Raw genomic sequence first — 20,384 nt, forward strand, 5'->3', positions numbered from 1 at the left:
GAGGGGAGGGCCCACAGGGTCTCCCAAGCTCCAATCTCTTTCCTGTCACCTCTGCGGGGGGGGGCAGGGGGGGCCTCCTGCTCTGCTGTTCCCTCCCTACTTCCTGCCTCACTCTTAGTCCAGTTTTGTTCCTTACCATATCCTCAGGGCTCACACCCTGCCCAGCAACCCTTGAGCACAGTCAGTGCTCCCTGGCCACATTCTTACTGAGAGGAAATGGAGCAGACACTTCCTAGCTGAGTGACCTTGGGTAAGTCACTTGAACCTCTCTGAGCCTCAATTTCTCCACCCATAAAATGCAGTCTCTACCACAACGATGGGGTCAACCTCAAGTAGGTGTCGGACAAGGGGAAATGAGTGTAGTGTGCTCAGTGTGTCCCTCCTCATTCGATGGAGCAGGCATCGGGGTAATTGCTTCATCCTCCTCTTTCCTGAAAGTGAGGTTCCCTGTGGTCAGCATAGGGAAGGGTGGTCAGCATGAGGGAAGTGAGAAGGGGAAGTGAAAGTGTGGGGAAAAGGGTGTGGGAGTGAAGTGGGGCTATCCACTGTCCTGGGGGGTGGGGGGAGCTGGGGCCTGGGGAGGGGGGTGCTTGGGAGGGACCGAGCTTGGCCACGGTCCATCAGAGTACCTGGGGTGTGTAACAAGCCCCGCCCTGAGCCTATATCATCAGGTTTATTGCCAAGATTGGCAGTTTCAGATTCTCAAAAGTCCTTTAAACAGTGCCTGGTGGAGAGTAGGTGCTGTTTGTTAAATACATTCATTCGATGTGTATTGAGCACCTATCGGGGGTCAGATGCTGTTCTTGGCACTGGACAGAGCAGATAATAAGACAGCCCTCCAGAAGCTTATGCTCTAAAAGAGGATACAGACAAAAAAGGTCCCTTTCCTCACAGAGGCTTTCTCTAGCTACCCTTTGTGTATGGTACCCCTTGTCACCCTGTAGGCCGAAGGCTGTCAAACCTTAGTGTGCATCCGAATCATCTCAAAGATTTGTCAAATCACAGATTGCTGGGCCCCACCTGTTTCTGATTCTGTGGGTCTGGGGTAGGACTCAAGAATGTACATGTCTAGGGGCGCCTGGGTGGCTCAGTCGGTTAAGCCTCCATCTTCAGCTCGGGTCATGATCTTGTGGTTTGTGAGCTCGAGCCCTGCCCTGGGCTCCACACAGATAGTGCAGAGCCTGCTTGGAATTCTCTCTCCCTCTGTGTCTCTCAAAATAAATAAATAAACTTAAAAAAAAAAGAATATACATTTCTAGGGGTGCCTGGGTGGCTCAATCAGTTAAACATCCGACTCTTGATTTCAGCTCACGTCATGATCTCCCGGTTCATGAGAATGAGCTCAACGTTGGGCTTTGCGCTGTCAGTGCAGAGCCTGCTTGGAATTCTCTCTCTCTTTGCCCCTCCCCTGTTCAAACTCTCAAGAATGTGCATTTCTATCAGGCTCCCAGGTGACACTGATGCTGTAGTCTGGGGGCTACACTTTAAGAACCATTCTAGTCACTGAAACCTCTTTTTCTCTGTAGGTCTCATCTGTAAAACAATTCTACATGCTCATTTTACTGTTAATAATTAAGTCCTCTTTAGCCCCTTATTGATGCAGGTAAAACCGAGCTCCACGGACCTGCTCTTTTCTTTTTTTCTCATAAGCCCTGATGAGTGAAACTCCAGAGCCCACTTTAAGAACAGGAATCTCTTTAACAAAAAAAGAGTCTAGGGTGCCTAGGTGGCTCAGTTGGTTAAGTGTCCGACTTTGGCTCAGGTCAGGATTTCCTAGTTTGTGAGTTTGAGCACCCGTGTCAGGCTCTGTGCTGACGGCCCTTAGCCTGGAGCCTGCTTCAGATTCTGTGTCTCCCTCTCTCTGCCCTTCCCCCACTGGCATTCCGTCTCTCAAAAATACATCAACATTTTAAAGAAGTCCAAGAAAAAAAAAAAAGAAGTCCAAGAAAGTTAAGAAGGCAAGGTCTCATTTCCTCTGCATTCATGGAAGGAGAGGTACCGTTCTGCAAATTAAAACAAAGTGATAGAATTTGATTTGGTCAGGTGTTAAAAGAGAACTTTCGCAAAAATGTTGGTCTTGTGTTATGGGCAATAAGGTATGTTGACATTTGTATCCATTACAGATGTACCGTTTCCTGAGAACATAACCCTGTCTTTGCAAGTATGCTTCGAACAAAGGGATCTTATTAAGATTCCAAGACTTCAAACATCAGCCCTGTGTTAATCCTGTGGAAACAAACTCCCCAAGCAACCTGTGATTCTGGTTGGCTGTTTTATCTAATCACCCGTTGCCCTGGTAATAATGATGCAATTGATATTTCTGTTGTGTTTAAACTGTATACTCCTAGGACTCTCTGTGGAAGAGGGTTGTTGGCGCTTCCATCTTCTCCCATGTTTGGTAATAAAATGATGCTGCAGATTTCTTATTTCAATGGAGTAAGAGATTTAATTATTGCACTGCCACCTGATCCGCTGTATTTCTCTGTTTCTTTCTTGTCCATCACCCTCAATAAAATACTTGCTCTCCACCGGTCAGGGATTTGTGCCTGGCTTGGTAACCATTGTGTCTGCAGGGCTCAATAAACAAGTGCTAAAGGAATAAATCTGTATAGTCAACAAAACTCTAGAGATTCTGACCAGTGCGATGAACAGTCTGGGTTGGCAGTAAAAATGCGGGCATCGCCGCTGGGGGGATAAGCAGCATGTCAAAGGCTGGGACTGGACCAGACTCCCTGGAGAGGGCTTATGTCAGGTGAAACCTGGGGAACTCCAGCGTTTCAAGTTTTGGAAAACCCAGAGGAGCCAGCGCAGGGGACGGAAGAGGCGGGACCTGCGGAGGAAGTGGCTTTCTCCCAGGCCTGGTACATTCCATCTGTGGTCTCTCATACAGTCTCATTTGGCCTTTGTAATTTTCTCTCACTTTTTTTTTTTTTAAACACAGACACACAGTCCTGGATCTATATAGTCTCTACTAGAGTGTCTTAGGAGCAGGCTCACATACATACTCGGTCTCTCAGCCTTCTCCTCAGACACAAACTCAGGGAGTCATTTTCTCTGTTATAGATTCCTGGTCTCCTGCAAACAGTCTCTCTCTCTCTCTCTCACTCACACAAACACACACACACACACACACACACTCACGTCTTATAGCCTCTCTCATCCAGCCAGTACCACCACCATTTCCTCTTACCAGTTTTTCACATGCACACAACACAGTCACGCTTTTAGATGTTTCTACCACTTAGTCACGTACCAGAATAGCCACTGATATACCAGCCCCTGCTCGTCTCTCATGAACGTTCTCGCACACAGATGAAGTCACCATGTCTCCTATCTCTTCTCACCCAAGCCCCCGTCCATCTAACACACCCACAGTTGCTGACGGTAGCGAAGGTGCACACACTTGCATAGTCACACACTATCTCAGACACTGGGACAGTTACCTTGTGTCGTGTTTCTTATCCAGCAGTGTTCAACACACCCAGTCTTGATTTACAGCCTTTAATAGTCTCTTGCAAGGAAGTTCACACATACACTCACACACCACCAGTGTCTTAGATTTTGTCTTAGTCACCCATTCACTGTCACATTTCTTCAGTCAGCCTCTGCCATCTGTGGTCAACAATTCCCAATTGCTATGAGTTCTCAGCATCTCTCTCTCTCTCTCTCTCTCTCTCTCACACACACACACACACACACACACACACACACACACACACGGTCTCTCATGGCCTTGGTCCTTCACACCATCATTCCCATAGCCTCACCCACCTCTCCCACACACCAATCCCATGGCCTCCCAGGGCCTCATTTTCTGTTTTTCACACTCATTAAAACCTCTGATTAGGGGTGCATGTGTGGCTCAGCGGCTTAAGTGTCCGACTTCAGCTCAGGCCATTGTCTTACGGTTTGTGAGTTCGAGCCCTGCATCGGGCTCTCTGCTGTCAGTGCAGAGCCTGCTTCAGGTCCTCTGTCCTCTTCTCTCTCTGCCCACCTGAGCTTGTTCTCTTTCTCTAAACAAACTTAAGAAAACTCTGATTAAAGTCCCACGTGAGATGTTTCGCAGACCCACACACACACACACACACCGCTGGGCCGTTGATTCTCTCTCACACAGCGCCGTGTTCCTTGTCAGCTGTCACTCACAAACAGGTATGTGGTCTCTCGTACTGTTTCAGTCACTCGGCCTCGCCATCATGTTCTCTCCTGCCATCACAGTCCGTGAGCCTCTGGGCTAGACTGCGGTAGAAACTATAATCAATCTTGCCACTCATCTCAGGTGTATATGCACGCGCATGCACACGTACACTTTGCAGCCTCACACTCTCCAGGTCAGAGCCATTTTATCTCAGTTTCTCAGTCTTTGCTGGTCTCACATGAATGGTGTTGACACACACAACCGTGCATTCCTGGATCTTGTGTCTCAGGCCCCCATCTGGCTTCACAGCCATTTTCTCCTCATGCAGTCGACTTTCCCCACAAGGCCGCCATGGCTTCGGTCGCTACCACAGCCTTGCATGACGCTCCACACACAAGCCATCTCCTGAACACAGTCACCTGCTTGTTTACAGTGAAGTGTCTGACCATTTCCACCGCACCTTCGTGTCCGTACAGTCTCACACATTGTTTTGGTCACTCAGTCTGTCTTGCTTACCGTCATCTGCTCATCAAACGGTCTTGGAGGGGCAGCCCCTGCTACCTTTGCCTAAACAGGACTTCACACGTACCTCCAGTCTCTTGCATGGTACCGTCATCACTCATTCCATCCCGCGGCGATTTTCTGCCACATGGCCAAAATACCTCACACAGACACGATGTCGCTTGTGGTTACAGCCCCTACTCTCATACATGGTTTCACAAGCGTGTGTGCATGATCACAGCTCTCCACACTTTCTTTCTTCTTCACACACCTAGTCACTGGCCTGCAGTCTCTCTGATACTCACCAACATCCTACCTCTCATAGTCAATTCCACACCCTCACCAACCTTCACACAACCTCCTGCCTGTTACAGTCAGTCCCAATGGCTTCAGGGAAAAATGGCTAGCAGCCTTCGGCATCACCTTTAAAAATATATATTTACAGGAACAATTCCCCATTCTCTGGGACTCTTACAAAAAAAAATCCATTTTTTTGGGGGGAAGTAAAACAAACAGTGGAGACTGGTATAGCACTGTCCCCCAAATCACCAACCCCCAGATCCCTAGGCCCAGGCTGGACCGGTGCTGACAGGAGGTGATCCCAGGGGTCCTTTGAACCCACCATCCTCTCCAGCCTGGAATTAAGATAGGATAGGCTTTATGCCCCCCCTCATTCCTCCCTCCCAACTCCAGGGACACTTAAAGGGTCCTTTGTACCCGCCCGCAGGAAATTGGGGGGCTGGGAGGGAGGGAGCTGAAAATACACGTTTGGTATCAAAAATAAACACTTGGGGGTGGCAGGAAGATTCCCCCCCAGATCCCTTCCTTCCCACCCACCCCATCTCAGATATAGGAAGAGATGCTCCCCTCTCCCCTAATGAAAAGCCTTGTTTAAAAATAGATTATACTATCAAAATGGCAGGGAGTGGGGGACAAGGAGACCTGGAGTACTGGCTGGAGGGGCCCCCCAGACGGGGACCACTCTCTCCAAAAAAACCCTCCATTGGGAGGTAACAGGCAGGACCCCAGGAGTTTGGCAGACACAGGAATGGCTTCTCAGGGGGAGAAGAACAAAGGGGGCATTTCTCCCTGGCCAAAAAGGTGGTATCTGAGAGAAAGGCTGGGGAGGTGGAAAACCCTATTTCAAGGGTGTGAGTCCTCCTTGGCCAAGAGTCTCAAACCGTTAAACGGCACAAATTCTTCCTGGACCTTTGGGTATGGCCAGGAATAATAAACAACAACAAAGTATCTCTTCCACCCACACCCCCAAATGGACACAGGGCTCCCGCAGCTTCCCAAGGGCAGGCTGAGAAAAAAATAAAGAAAGGTCCTTCTCAAGCCAGACCCCGATTGTCTCATCTTAGGGGGAAAATGTGGAGATGGGGGAGATGTCCTCACCACCCCTCCACAAGGGTTGGGTCAGGTTCCTCCCAGCAGCCTTCAAAAAATAAATAAATAAACCATCCCCACCATGGCAGTAGGAGACGTATATGGGCGGCCACTGGGGAACTGACCAAGAAAAGAGAAGTTGCTATGTTTCTTGTGGAAGGGTTATTGAGCGATCCTTCCTAAGAATCCCCACCACGACTAGAGCACAAGTCTGTCAGCTGAACTATGATTCTCCTTGAGACGGCTGGCTGGAGAGAAGTTCAGGGCCATGGGTGGAGTGACCCCAGAAGGGAGTGGTGGCGGTGGTGATGGTAGTCATGGCTTCTGGGGCCCTGGGGAGAGCACCACGGGGGTTGAGAGGCCATCCACGCTGATGGAAGGGATGTGCACTTGGGCACTGCCACTGGACGGAAACTGGGGACAGAAATAGGGAAAGGTCAGGGATGGGGGCCATGCTAGGGTCTCTCACCCTCTCCGCGATGGGGGAAGGAGATCCTACCTGGAAGGAGAGCTTGGCTGGGCTACGGGGTGCAATGGGACTCAGGGTGCTCCAGAAGTGAATGCTGGGGGGCAGCGAGCTTGGCGTCAGCAGCACCGGGGTCTGTGGGGAAGGGGCAGTTGGAACTCAAGTGAGCAGAGGGCAGGTGTGGGAAAATGGAAGGAACTTAGCTCCAGCCCTGCCAGATTTCCCACTCGGACTTCCGAGATCACTCTCCCAAAGTGCACAGGCTTACACCCCAACTACTAAGGTCAAGCCCAGGACACCTCTTCAATGTCAAGCAGACAACCCCTCCCAACTCCTCAGGGTCCACTTCCAGCTTCGTTGGGCAAGACCATCTCCAAGATCCCATCCACATGCAGCTTTCAACCTCACAGGTCACCACCCCATCGGCTTAGGATCACTCTCCAACTTTACATCCCACTCAACCATATACCTCACAGGAAACCCGCTAAGGAAATCCCAGACCAAAAAGCCCCACGAAGGTTCCTCAATCCATGCCTAACCCAGATAACAGTTCCCTCACAAAGCCTCTCGGTCCCGCCCACAAAACTCCCCACACTAGTCTTTCCTTCGGACAGTCCATCCCAAGGCACCGGATACTAGCAGGTCCTTCGTTACTCAAGTCCCGCCCCTCCAGCCTGGGCTCTCCGTGCAGCCAATCCGGCTCGAAGGCTCCACCCTCCCGCTCAGAGAGAAACCTCACGGGCCCTCGAAGTCTAGTTCCTCCCTCCCTCGCCCCACCCCTCCGCGGGCACTCACCAACGTGTGCGTAGGTAACAGGGACGGGGTCAGCGCCGGCCCCGGCGCCTGCAGCCCCGAGCTAGTTCCCGATCCTGGAGTCCGCTCGGGTCCTGGCCCACCCAGCAGGCTCGGGCTGAGTGGAAGCTCCAGGTCCCGGGGCTTCCGACCCTTCTGAGGCTGGGCAATCTCCGTGTTGGAAGCAGTGGAAGCCGCGAGGCCGCCGACCTGCGCTGCTGTCTCCATGACGACCGCGGGCAGCCGGGCTGGCACGCCCCCCGCAGGAGGGACATCCGGCCCGGCCTTAGCGGCTTCCTGCACAAACCCCGCCTCCCCACCGACTGCAGCTTCCACCTCTTCCTTGGGCCCGTCCACTTTCACTTCGGGGGGCAGGGACCTGCCCAACCCGGGATCCACATTCAGCTCTTCTGATTTAGGGTTCTGGGCCTCGGGTGGGGTCAGGATAACCTGAGAGAGGAGGGCGGGCGGGCAGAGGGGGCGCATAAGGATTGCTGGGCTAGCGAAGCCAAGGACTTTTCTTGGAGAGCAGGACTTCATAGCAGGGGGCATGACTGCACATCGAGGCAGGTATACCGACAAGAGGGAGCTTTGCCAAGGATGTGGAGCTTCTTCGGGGGCAGCCTCTCTCCGGGGACAGGGCTGCTCCTCAGGGTGGGCCTCCCGGGGACACTGGCCCCCTTCGTGAAAGCAGTGGTTCTCAAAAATTTGCTTTATGGACTAGCAGCATGTGCCTCATCTGGAAACTAGTTAAAAATACAAATTCTTGTGCTCAGCCCCAGAGCCACAGAACCAGAAACTCTGGCGAGTGGGCCCCAGCAATCTGGAGTTGAATGCTAACGTGAGAGCGCCTGTGTGTTAAGCAAATACATTCGGGCACCTTGCGGAGCTTGGTACTTGCACAGCTCTCCTCCCCAACACCTTCTCCCAGGAAACTTGTGTCCCTCCTTCCACCATATCTAAGTAGGATGTTTATGTCCCTTCTTCTACCAGACCGCCTCTTTTGGGAATTGTACATCCTCCCTCTTACTGAATCTCCATATTCCAGTTCTTACCTGCAGAGGCAGGCCGGCCTCCTCAGCCTCCAGGCAGGTGTCCAGGGGGCTTGGACTGGTGCTCCTGCTCCTGGAAGGGGGCACTGCAGCTCCTGCAGGGGCGGTGTTGGGGAGCACTGAGGCAGGCCGAGGATGAGGGGGCGGCTGTGGCTGTGGCTGCAGGGACTGGATGGTGAAGGTGGAATAGAGGCCTGAGCGCATGTACTCATTCCGGCTGCTGCGCGCCAGGCCACCCGGGCCTGCCATGCCTGCACCCTTGGGTGTGCCTGGTTTCCCAGAGGCAGTGTCCCCGGGGACAGCGTGTACAGCGGTGGGGGCCACATTTGCCACAGTGGAGGTGATTGACACCTCAGGCTGGGGTGGGCAGTCCTCAGTGGAGCACCTCGCGACCTCAGGGTAGGACACAAACTTGTAGACGAACTTCTGGCCGCTCACTTTGCGGATGATGTTCTGGGAAGGGAGGAGACAGGATAGAGGGCCTTAGAGGAGAGGGCCAGAGTGGAGGGGTGCGTCCCCCAGTGTCTTTCTTGTCCCTCTCCTGTCTTTTTACATATACGCCTTCCCACCTCCGTGTCTGCCCTGGCATGGGTCCCTCCTCCCAGCCTGTCTTTCACCCACATCTTTCCCAATTTGGGGGCTCCTCCCTTCTCCTTCAGTTTCTACCTCTCTTCCCCATCGTGATTTCCCTCTCTGTATTCTTCCCAGTTTCTCCCCCTTCTCTCCTCTCCCTTCCACAACTCTTCCTTTAGTCTACCGCCCTTCTCCTCTTTCTCTGTCTCCCCTCTGGGTTTCCTTCCCATCCATCGCCCTCCAAATCTTCCTGTCACTCCTTATCTCCATCTGTCTGCCCCCCCCACCCCCACCTAAGAGACGTGTGCCCACACACTGAGGCACCTCTCCACAATGGGGCCCACCTAGGGGAATCAGTGCAGGAGCAGGCTTTCCTCTGGTTCCAGGATCCAGGGGTGCCTGGGGGTGTAATAGGGCCAGGCCTTGTGGGGGTGGCTGCCAGGATAGTGTTGGGAGTGTAGCTGACGCAGTAAGGCAGGAAAACGAAGTAACTGATGTAAATATTGGAAGAGAGTAAATTAATATAGAAGAATGTGGTGAGGACTTGCTAATATGGAGGATTATGTAAAGCTATTGATACAGAAATACAACAGGGAAAGGTCACTAGGGAGAAAAGGCCAGGGAGCCTCACTCATTTTGTTTTGTTTTGGGCTTTTTTGTTGTTGTCGTCACAGTTTCTTTTTTTTTTTAATGTTTATTTATTTGAGAGAGAGCAAGCAAGCATGAGTGGGGAAGGGGCAGAGAGAGAGGGAGACACAGAATCCAAAGCAGGCTCCAGGCTCCGAGCTGTGAGCACAGAGCCTGACACGGGGCTCAATCACACAAACCTCGAGATCACGACCTGAGCCGAAGTTGGTCGCTTAACCGACTGAGCCACCCAGGTGCTCCCCTCATAGTTTATTTCTTGACAGACTTGTAACCGAGGAGCCCCATTCTTAATATTGTGGTAGACTTTAAAGCTAAGGCCTTTAGAAAATGGAGTGACTGATAGCAAGTAGATAAGAGCATTAAACTACTGGTATAAATATTGGGGGGACTCTTAAGGCTGGCTGGGTGGATTGCAGACCGCATCTGAGATACTTCAGGATAGGTCGGGAGGGTGTCAGCGATGTTGTGGTGCCTCATTAATATTGTTTTGGAGGTTTCAGCTAAAGGAATAAAATATGAAAATGGAATAAATGCTATAAATAATTAAGAGTGTGCAGCATAGGTCCAGGGCTGTTCTGGGGGACGAGAGGCAGCTAGAGGGCACTCGGACACCCTAGAAACCTCTTAATCCTGGTCAGCGATGTCACAGGGTGGGTTTGTGCTTCTCAGAAAAGGAATCAAGAAGGATATTCATTAATATTGGTTTGAGAGTTTTGGATAAAGAAGAAAATGAAATAACTGGTAAACTGTGGGGGAGGGGAAACACAGCACGGGTCTTGGAGCCTGAGAGGGTGAGAAAAATGTAAAATTTTAGCTATAGGAATCAGATGATAAAATAATAAACACTGGGGTGGGCCAGTGTTGCTCTGGGGATGCAAGAGAATGGGGTGTGAAGCTGGCATTAAACATTGTTGTTTTGGAGGTTTTAGCTAAAGGAATGAGAGAAGAATCAACAAAAATGGTCAGTATCCCAGAGGATGAGGTATGGAAAGGTTGCTATAATACTGTCACAGAGGTTCTGATGCTGGGAATAAGGATATTCGGGAATACAAATATTCTGGAATAAGAGCAGATTATGAAATAACTGAGGAAGCCCAGGACTGGTCCAGTCCCAGAAGACAGGATAAGGAAGAGTCATTTTTAGTGATGTTTTCAAGAATTTTTAGCTATAAGACAAGAAACTGAAATGTTGTATGCGGGGTAGTAGGGTAGGCGTCAGTATTAATACTGCTGTGAAGGTTTTTAGCCAGAGACCTGAGCTAAATGTTTGCAGTGCCCAACACCAGTGTGAGAGTGCCAGAGGATGGGGCACGAAATAGTAAATTTTGTTTTCAGAGTTACAGCTATGACCATTAAGGCGGGAAAGTGAAAAGACTGGTGCAAATGGCGGCGGTCCCCGGTCCTGGTCTCCGAGGCCTTACCTTGTCATAGTAGTACCGCAGGGCTCGGCTCAGCTTGTCGTAGTTCATGTTGGTCTTGTTCTTACGCAGCCCCCACAGCCGGGCCACCTCCTCGGCATCCACCAGCTTGAACTCACCGCCATCCCGTGAGGTCCAGGAGATGATGTGGCCGTTGCCTTGCTCTCTCAGCAGCTGCAGCAGAAACTGCCACAGCGTCACAGAGGGGTCCATCGCTGGGGGAGTGCTCACGCCATCCCAGGGGTACCTAGAGGGCAGACGGCTCAGAGCTGAGAGGCTGTGGACACAGGAGGAGGAAAGGTCGGCAGGAGGAGGATTCCTTTTCTCGCCATGTTGTCTCCACCTCTGTCCCCAAAGCTCACCATCATTCCCTAAACACCCTCAGACTAAATTCTAAGCTCTTCAGCCTGGCTTCGGATGACCCCTCATAATGCTAGGAGACTTTGGAGGACAAGAGGATGGTGTGAATGTATACTGCATGTGGGAGCAGCAGTGACTCTTTGGGGGCCAGAGGGCAGACTGCAGTAGGCAAAATAATGCCCCTCTCAAAAAGTGTCCACATCTTGGGGCACCTGGGGGCTCAGTTGGTTAAGGGTCCAACTTTTGATCTCAGCTCAGGTCATGATCTCACGGTTGGTGAGTCGGAGCCCCGCATCGGTTCTATGCTGACAGTGTGGAGCTTGTTTGGGATTCTGTCTCTTCCCCTCTCTGCTCCTTCCCTGTCCTCTCTCTCTCTCCCTCTCTCTCTCTCTCTCGCTCGCTCTCTCTCTCTCTCTCTCTCTCTCAAAACTAAATAAAATAAACTTAAAAAAAAAAGAAAAATGTCCACATCCTAATCTCTGGAACCTGTGAGTACATTATGTCACATGGCAAAAGGAACTTTGCAGATGAACTTAAGGAATGCCCTCTTCTCTGTAGGGGATATGTTTCAAGACCCCCAGTGGATTCCTGAAACTGTGGATAGTACCAAACCCTATATATACTATGTATGTTTCCTATATATAGACACACAGGATAAAGTTTAATTTATAAATCAGGCACACTAAGAGATTAACAAAAATAACTGATAATAAAATAGAACAATTATGGCAATATACTATAATAAAAGTTATGGGAATGTGCTCTCTCTTCTCAGTATCTTCTTGTTTTGTACTCAAACCCTCTTCCTTTTATAAAAAATTTTTAAATGTTTAGTTACTTTTGAGAGAGAGGAAGAGACACAGAATCCAAAGCAGGCTCCAGACTTTGGCTGTCAGCATAGAGCTCGATGCGGGGCTCAAACCCACAAACTGTGAGATCATGATCTGAGCCAAAGTCAGATGCTTAACCGACTGAGCCACCCAGGCGCCCCGGTACTCACCCTTCTTGTGATGATGTGAGATGGTAAAATACCTATATAATGCAATGAAGCGAGGTGAATGACGTAGGCGTTGTGACATAGTGCTAGGCTACTGATGATAGGTCAGGAGGATGACCTTCATTTTCACCCCAGGGAACTGAAACTGCGGATAAGGGGGTACTACTGTACAGACGGACCTTAGGGACACTGTTCTGGATTATTTCAGTGAGCTGAATCTAATCACAGGGACTCTTACTAAAAAGCAGGATGCGGAAAGATGGCTCAGAGAGATGCAATGAGAGAAGAGGGAGGAGAGATTCAAAAGCACGAGAGGGACTCGATCTGCTGTTGCTGGCTTTGAAGGTGGAATAATGGAGCTCGAGCCCATGAATATGGTGGCTTCCTAAAGGCAGGACTGACCCTCAGCTGACAGTCAGTAAGGAAACAAGAGACCTGAATCCTACCACCTCGAGGAACTGAATTCTGCCAGCAACCTGAGTGAGCAGGAACCGGACGCTCCCCTAGAGCCTCCAGAAGGAATGCAGCCATGCCCACACCTGGGTCTCGGCCTGGACTTCTGGCCTCTGGAGTGCCAAGATAATAATTTACATTGTCATAAGCAGCTAGATTTGTGATTGTTGTAGCCAGAGTGGAAAACTAGTATATAATGCCTCTCACCTGAATGTTCTCATTTGCATCCTCTACCACGTTAAACATCAAGTGTTCCAGAATGTTCCTTCTGCCAGCCCCTGGCAAAAGCGCTTCACTCACTCAGCGTGTGGGCTCCCGTCTGCCTACAAGTCTTCCCCATCGTTTGAGTCCCAGCCCACAGGAGCATTGCCTTTCTGAAGCCTTCCTGAAACTCCATGCCTGCCCTCTTCTGTCTCTCGACTACACACTCCTTGGGCCTGTTACTACCCCTGTATGTTCTCCTTGAGAACAGCAATAGCTAACGTTTTTTTAGGTTCATGATAGTTGGCTGGCATTGTTCCAGTCAGGCAATATGACCTAACAGACGACCGCCAAGGCTCAAGAGCCAGATTGCCAGGACTGGAATCCTGGTTCCGCTACTTATCAGCCGTGTGGCCCCTGGCATATTCTTTAACCTCTTTGTGCCTCAATTTTCCCATCTGAGAAGTAGGGATAATAATAATACCAAGTTCACAGAGTTATTGTACAGATTATGTATAATGTGCCTGGAGTATGATAAGCTTTTAATAGCTATTAGTTTCGCATTTGTTCCTGATTCCTTACCTTCTATTCCAAAATCCAAAAAGCTCTAACAACAGAAAACTTTATAACCCTTTGGGTGACAAAACCAGATTTGAAATGAACGCAGCCCTTTCTGGTCTTTACTGATCCTCACTTGGTGTGACTGTTCGTACATTTTGCTACAGAAATCTGAATGTGGCTGATTACTGAGCCCACTGAGGGTGTTATGTAACACCTTGTATGTGACCCTTATTGCCTGCCTAAAATCTGAAAAAGATGTGCAAGTCTGAAACACATCTGGCCCGAAGGGTTTTGGATAAAGGCATGTAGACCTGTACTGCTATTTTTATAGGTACTGACTCATTTATCTTTCATCACAGCTTGGAAAATAGGTACTCTTTATTATCGCTGATTTACAGGGGAGGAAGCTGAGGCACAAAATGTCCAAATGACGTGTACAGGCCACAGAGCCTAAGAGGCACAGCCAGGATTCAGACCCACGCAGTCAGATTCCAGTTGTCTAAGCCTTTAAACCTTTGGGCTAAACTGCCTCCACACTGCTCCTTCGGCACATCCGGTGGAGAACAGGACCACCCCTGCCCATCTCCCCAGAACTGCCCTCTTTGCTGAGGGAGAGCGGGGAAAAAGACATGGAGCTTCCTATTTCTTCTCAAGGAATGAGCTTTCATCAGTCACCGGTTCACTGGCTGGGATTGTTGGGTTAAGACCTTCCAAACCAGGTTTCAAAGAACCTTCCTCTATTATTTATAGACTGATTCTTTAATCTGTAATGAAATATACAGTATGAGCCTCTCAGGTCTGAGCTGTTTTGAAGTTCATTTGGCGGACATGGTTTTAGGCTATTACACAAGTCACAGAGCCATGAAGTGTCCACATTTGAAAGTCCTGTCATCAGAGGCTTCACTGAGTTTATTTCAAAGACCTGCCTGTTTCAGAGGCACAAAGAGTTCAGTGTGACTCCTGGTGGTGAAGACAGGCAATTTTACCAGTTCCTCTTTCAGCCGCACTAGAACCTATCAATTAAGGTGAAATCCAACCTATCAATTAAAGTGAAATCCAACAGTTTGTTTCAAGCCTCCACAGCACACAGGGTTTTCTATTTTGTTTATTATCATATTTCCCACTTGACTCCTAATGAGAGTCCTAGTAATCTGCCTTACTCAAATGTGCTTACTTCCCTTCACCTCATTCATTTAGCAAGCATTTTTTTAAAATATTTATTTTTGACAGAGAGAGAGAGAGGAAATGAGCGGGGGAGGGGGCAGAGAGTGAGAAAGGGGATAGAGGATCCGAAGCAGGCTCTGTGCTGACAGCCCCGATGCAGGGCTTGAACTCACAAACCGTGAGATTACGACCTGAGTCGAAGTTGGACTCCTAACCAACTGAGCCACCCAGGCACCCCTAGCAAGCATTTATTGAGTGCCAGGCACTGGGGATATGGCAGTGAACAAGACAAAAACCCCTGCTGTAGTGGAATTCACACTGTAGTGGGGGAAGACAGTTAAGAGACAAGATAAATGAGTACAAAAATATGTCAGATGGTGAGGAGGGCTTTGGGAAGAAAATGAAGCAGGGACAGTTGTTATTTTTGACAGGGTAGCCAGGGGAGGGTAGGCACTGAGCAGGTAAAAACTGAGCAACTGACGTGTGAGAGTCAGGGTTGTGATGACCCAGGGAGCAGGTCGATCCAGGCAGAGGACACGGCCAGGGTGAACGACCCCGAAGCTGGGGCCATGCTGGGCAGATCAGAGGAAGAGAAAGGAGTCTGGAAAGGTCAGAGAGGAGGGAGTAAGGGCGCAAAAAGTGGTAGGAGGTGAGAATGGAGGGGCCAGACTGAGTGAGGCTTTTTCGGGCCGTGCAAGGACTTTGAGTGAGAGGAGAGCCACAAGAGGGTTGTGAACAGAGGGGTAAGAGGCTGTGACATGGATTTTAACTGGATCCTTCTGGCTGTTTTGAGGAGAACTGACTGGAGGGATAGAAGAGGCTGCAGCAACAGTCCAAGTGAGAGACGGTGGTGGTGGCAGTGGAACTGGGGAGGCGGTGGCTGAGTCCTGGACAAAATGTGAAAAGAGAGTGAACAGGATTTGCTGACAAAAGGATGGGGGTGGGTGAGAGAGGCATCGTCAAGGGTGATTCTAGGCTTGCAGCCTGACCGCCTGGAAGGATAGAGCTAGGACCAACCAAGATGGGAGCACTGCAGGAGAGCAGGTTTGGAGGCAAGCCTGGGAGGTCAATTTTGGAGACTGTCTCAAAGGCCTGGTAGATACCTATATGTAGGCTATGAATAGGAATATTGATTTTAAAAATAGTCCCACAGCCCTGGCTGCGTGCCGCAAATCCTTTCAGCCACTTGATTCAATCATCAAAGCAACACTGTGGGGTGGGCATTATTATTTTCCTCCCATTTTCCAGATGAGGAAATAGAGGTAGAGCTTGACAGCTTGTCCCGAATCACACAGCTGGAAGCTGGCAGAGCCGGGGTTCAAACCCAGGCAGTCTGGCTCCAGGCAGTGGGCCCAGAACTTTACAACACCAGCTCTATATGAAGAAAGACCGGAGGGGAAGGCTCTAGAGGGCAATAGGGAAGGTATTTTTCCACAGGGTGAGCAGGGAGGGCCCTTCCTGAAGGGGGGGGGAGCAGGCCATGCTGACCTCTGGGAAGGGTCCTTCTGCATGCTGTACAGACTCCAAGGTGGCCACAAGCTTGCCACACTACATCACAGGCGCCCTGAGGCCATCCAGTCCCACCTCTGAGGACATGTATGTGCTCTTCTCTCTTCTCACCCCTGATAAGCCCTTTATTTTACAGGCATCAAGTTCTGGTATCTCCCGGGCAGAATGAAAATGTTTCCTCTGGGAGCACCTGGGTGGTTCAGTCAGTTAAGGATCTGACTTCGGCTCAGGTCATGATCTCACGGTTTGTGGGTTCGAGCCTCGTGTTGGGCTCTGTGCTGACAACTCAGAGCCTTGAGCCTGCTTCAGATTCTGTGTCTCCCTCTCTCTCTGCTCCTCCCCTGATCACACTATCTCTGTCTCTCAAAAATAAATAAATGTTTAAAAAATTTAAAACAATAAAAAAATAAAAAATAAAAATAAAATCCTTCCTCTGGATGATCCAATGTGACGAACAACCTGTCTGCTCTTGCAAATCTGTTCTTCTCTCTGGGTCTTCAGTCTCCTACTCCTCTGCCCTGTTCCACCTGTGTGACCTTGAGCAAGTTACTTAACCTCTCTGGGTCTGTTTCTGCATCTCTAAAAGATCCTCAAAATATACTAAAGTCTTTTGTGACGATTAAATGCCAATATATGTAAAGGGCTTAGAAAACTATCTCTGGCATGTGGAAGACACCCAACAAATGTTAGCTCTTAGCTTATGTAGCAGCCTTCCCCCTCCCCCAGCCTTCTGTATCACCATGGCCTATACCATCTGGCTCTTATCACCACTCATGACCTTGCCTCCTGCCTTCTTCCCTACCCTCTGCTCCAGCCACGCTGGCCTCTTTCATGTTTCTTTTTTTTAATTTTCTATGTTTTTAATTTATTTTTGAGAGACAGAGAGAGACAGTACAAGCAGAGGAGGGTCAGAGAGAGAGGTAGACACAGAATCTGAAGACAGGCTCCAGGCTCTGAGCTAGCTGTCAGCACAGAGCCCGACACGGGGTGCGGACCCATGAACAATGAGATCATGAGCTGAGCCGAAGCAGGACGCTTAACCGACTGAGCCACCCAGGCACCCCTATGTTTCTTTTTCTTGTGTTTGTTTATTTTTGAGAGTGAGCAAGTTGGCAGGTGGTGGTGGGGGGACGACAGAGAATCCCAAGCAGGCTCTGTGCTGTCAGTGCAGAGCCCAACATGGGGCTCGATCTCACGAACTGGGTCAGATGCTTAACTGAGCCACCCAGGTATCCTATCCTCCTTCATGTTTCTTTTTTTTTGTTTTGTTTTATTTTTGAGAGAGAGAGACAGAGTGCGAGCAGGGGAGGGGCAGAGAAAGAGAGTGTGAAACACAGAATCTGAAGCAGGCTCAAGGCTCTGAGTTGTCAGTACAGAGCCTGATGCAGGACTTGAACCCATGAACCATGAGATCATGACCTGAGCTGAAGTCGGATGCTTAACCGACTGAGCCAGCCAGGTACCTCCTCCTTCATGTTTCTTGAACCCTCTAGACACAGTCTGACCTCAGGGCCTTTGCACTGGCTGTTCCTTCTGCCTGGTACACTCTTCCCCTGGACATTATGGCTCCCTCCCTGACCTCCTTCAGGCCTTAATTCAACAATCACCTTCTAAATGAGGCCTGCCTGGTGCCCAAGATTTCAGCCACCCCCATACTCTATCCTCGTCTTCCCTACTTCATTTTTCCCCTTAGTGCTTGTCTAACATACTAGATCTAATTTTACTTACTGTTTTATTTATATAGTCTATCTCACCCACTTTTAACAAATGTCTGCCCCACAAGGGCAGGAATTTCTGCCTGTTCTGTTCCTTCCCATATCCCCAGCACCTAGAAGAGTGCCTGGTACGCAGTAGGTGCTAAGTGTTTGCTGAATGAACAGTCCCAACTAGCTTCTTAATGAGCTCTCATATGCCCTCTTCACCTCCATCTTCCTCCCTCCCCAGGTTGTCTGAAATTATGTTTTTCACATTCATTCATGCAATACATTCTTCTTGAGCACTTACTATATACTAGGTATATTTACCCAGCAGTAAATAGACAAAAATTGTAAGCCCTCATGGGACTCCCGTTCTAATGGAGAGAGACAATGAACACAATCAACTGGTAAACTGCACAGTGTGTCTGATAGTGATAAGGGGCAAAGGAATCAATAAAGCAGAGAAGTGACTTGAGTCCTGCTAAGTATGCAGGTTCAGATGGTCAGGGATGGACTGACATTTGAACAGACTTCTGAACGGAATCACGGAGAGATCAGGTGTACAGTGTTCCAGGCAGGAAATGTCACGAACCCAATGACCCTGAGGCTGGATCACATCTGATGTGTTTTGAGAATGAGTGAGGAGCTCACTGTGACTGGAACAGTGCTGAGGGGACAAGGCGCAGGAGGTGAGGCCAGAGAGGTTACTTGTTTTATTAACTCCCGGGTATTCTTTACACTGGAGTGGAGTCTCGTTCTATTTCTCCATTTTACGAATGAGGAATCGGGTGCAGGGAGAAAGTGGTTAAATCACTCAAGTCACAGGGCTGCTAGGATTGGGGGTGGATGGGTGCTGAGACATGGTGTGGAATGCAGGCAGCTCTGCAGGCAGGGGCAAGAGCAAAATCAAAAGCTTGAGAAGTAATTCAGTTTTTAAGGAGCAGGGTCTCATGTGAAATGGGATGAGGTGAGGGAGAGGAGCCTCAAAAATTATTTTGTGTTGAGGGGTCACCTAATGGGGTACTTACCTCTGAATAAGGTATTGAACCCCTATGCCACACTTTCCTCACTACCTGTCTTATAGGGTGGTGGTGAGGATTAAATGAGCTCATTAATATAAAGCCCCTTGCCAGATACCTAGTAGGTGCTCAATAAATATTAGCTCCTAATGTCTTTATCACTATCTTTAATATATCCATTTATTGTACTGAGGCAGAATGTCTTAGTGGTTAATCATGTGTATGAGGGGGTGTGTTCTACAGGGAAAAAAACCTGGGTTCAGCAGGCACAAAGGATGATCCAATATTAAGGAGGGAGGTGGGGGGGGAGGAAGAAGGCCAGGACTGATCCACCACAAGGAAAGGAGGGAGAAGATAAAAGCACCCTCAAGCAGGAGGGATTACAAAGCTCTGGACTCAGGGGAGGATATGGGGGTGTGTGCCTGAATGCAAGCACATGGGTGGCAGGAAGGCCAGGGAACAGATCCACTGCAAAGGTGGGGGTGGGGGGAGTGCAAAGGCTCATCTTATTTACTGGGGGCAAGGGGAGCAGAAAGGCACACAGACTGCACCAATAGTAGAGGAGAAAAGCCATCACACAGACTGATTAAAAGCAGGGAACGAGGCCATGGACGGGGCTATTGAAATGGGGCGATAAAAAAGCCCTAATCTGACCCTTTATTAAAAGGAAGGGAGAAACCCAAGGACTCGAGCTACATTCTACATAAAAAGGAGGACAGGGCAATGGGCTGATAACTATGGGGATGTGAATACAAGCATTTAGACTGATCAAGGGGTGGGGGGGAATGTGTGATAAAGCCACGTACTGATGCACTGGGGACTGGAGGAGGCAGGAATACAACTTCACAAATTAACTCACTGTTAAAGGGAGTGGGGGGGTGCACAACGCCACGGATTGATTCACTACAAGGGACAGGAGTAATGGAACAACCAAAGCCACAGACGGGGCCCTTGAAAGTTGAGGACAGGAGAAATACGAACACTCAGATGCACCTACTGTCAAGGAGTCGGACAATGCCAGAGACGGCTCCCCTGTAAGTGGGGGTGGGGGCAAGACCGTGGGCGAGTCCACTGTAAGGTGGGGTGGGGAGAAATATAAGCACGCAGACCGATCCATTATCTAACAGGAAGGGGGGTCAGGCCACAGTCAGCTCCACTACAAGGGGCGCAGGGAGGGGACAATACCACAGGCAGGTCCACCAGCCGTGGAGGTGGCGGTGGGCAGTCGAACACAGGCAGGCCACGGGCCAAGGCCACATCCCTCGCGCGGGGGCGGGAAGGATACGTGGGGTCACGGACTGGCCCTCCACCCTCCAGGCCCCGGGCTCACCTGTGTGTAGCGCAGTGGCAGTGTTGGCAGCTCCGGGGGGCGGGGGCTCCATGCGCAGCCCCACCGCCCCCCAGGCCCGGGCTCCGAGGCGGCGGCGGTGGCGGCGGTGGCGGTGG

General features: G+C 50.0%; 1 protein-coding gene across 2 annotated transcripts in view; it reads right to left on the minus strand.

The window, feature by feature from the left end:
* Nucleotides 1-5,058: 5,058 nt before the first annotated feature.
* Nucleotides 5,059-20,384, minus strand: part of ELK1 (ETS transcription factor ELK1) — a 15,446-nt gene continuing 120 nt past the window's right edge. The window contains exons 2-7 of one of the 2 annotated variants that reach the window (XM_029930640.1): nucleotides 20,269-20,384; nucleotides 10,981-11,224; nucleotides 8,342-8,791; nucleotides 7,290-7,736; nucleotides 6,528-6,629; nucleotides 5,059-6,442 (exon numbers count right to left, since the gene is read on the minus strand). In XM_029930640.1, the coding sequence (XP_029786500.1) occupies nucleotides 6,344-6,442; nucleotides 6,528-6,629; nucleotides 7,290-7,736; nucleotides 8,342-8,791; nucleotides 10,981-11,190 (1,308 nt within the window). In that variant the 5' untranslated portion in view covers nucleotides 11,191-11,224; nucleotides 20,269-20,384 and the 3' untranslated portion in view covers nucleotides 5,059-6,343. Of the gene's footprint in view, nucleotides 6,443-6,527; nucleotides 6,630-7,289; nucleotides 7,737-8,341; nucleotides 8,792-10,980; nucleotides 11,255-20,268 lie in introns of both variants that reach the window. The other variant, XM_029930639.1, reaches the window with a different exon arrangement.

Source organism: Suricata suricatta, chromosome X, assembly GCF_006229205.1.
Source record: "Suricata suricatta isolate VVHF042 chromosome X, meerkat_22Aug2017_6uvM2_HiC, whole genome shotgun sequence".
Taxonomy (NCBI): Eukaryota; Metazoa; Chordata; class Mammalia; order Carnivora; family Herpestidae; genus Suricata; species Suricata suricatta.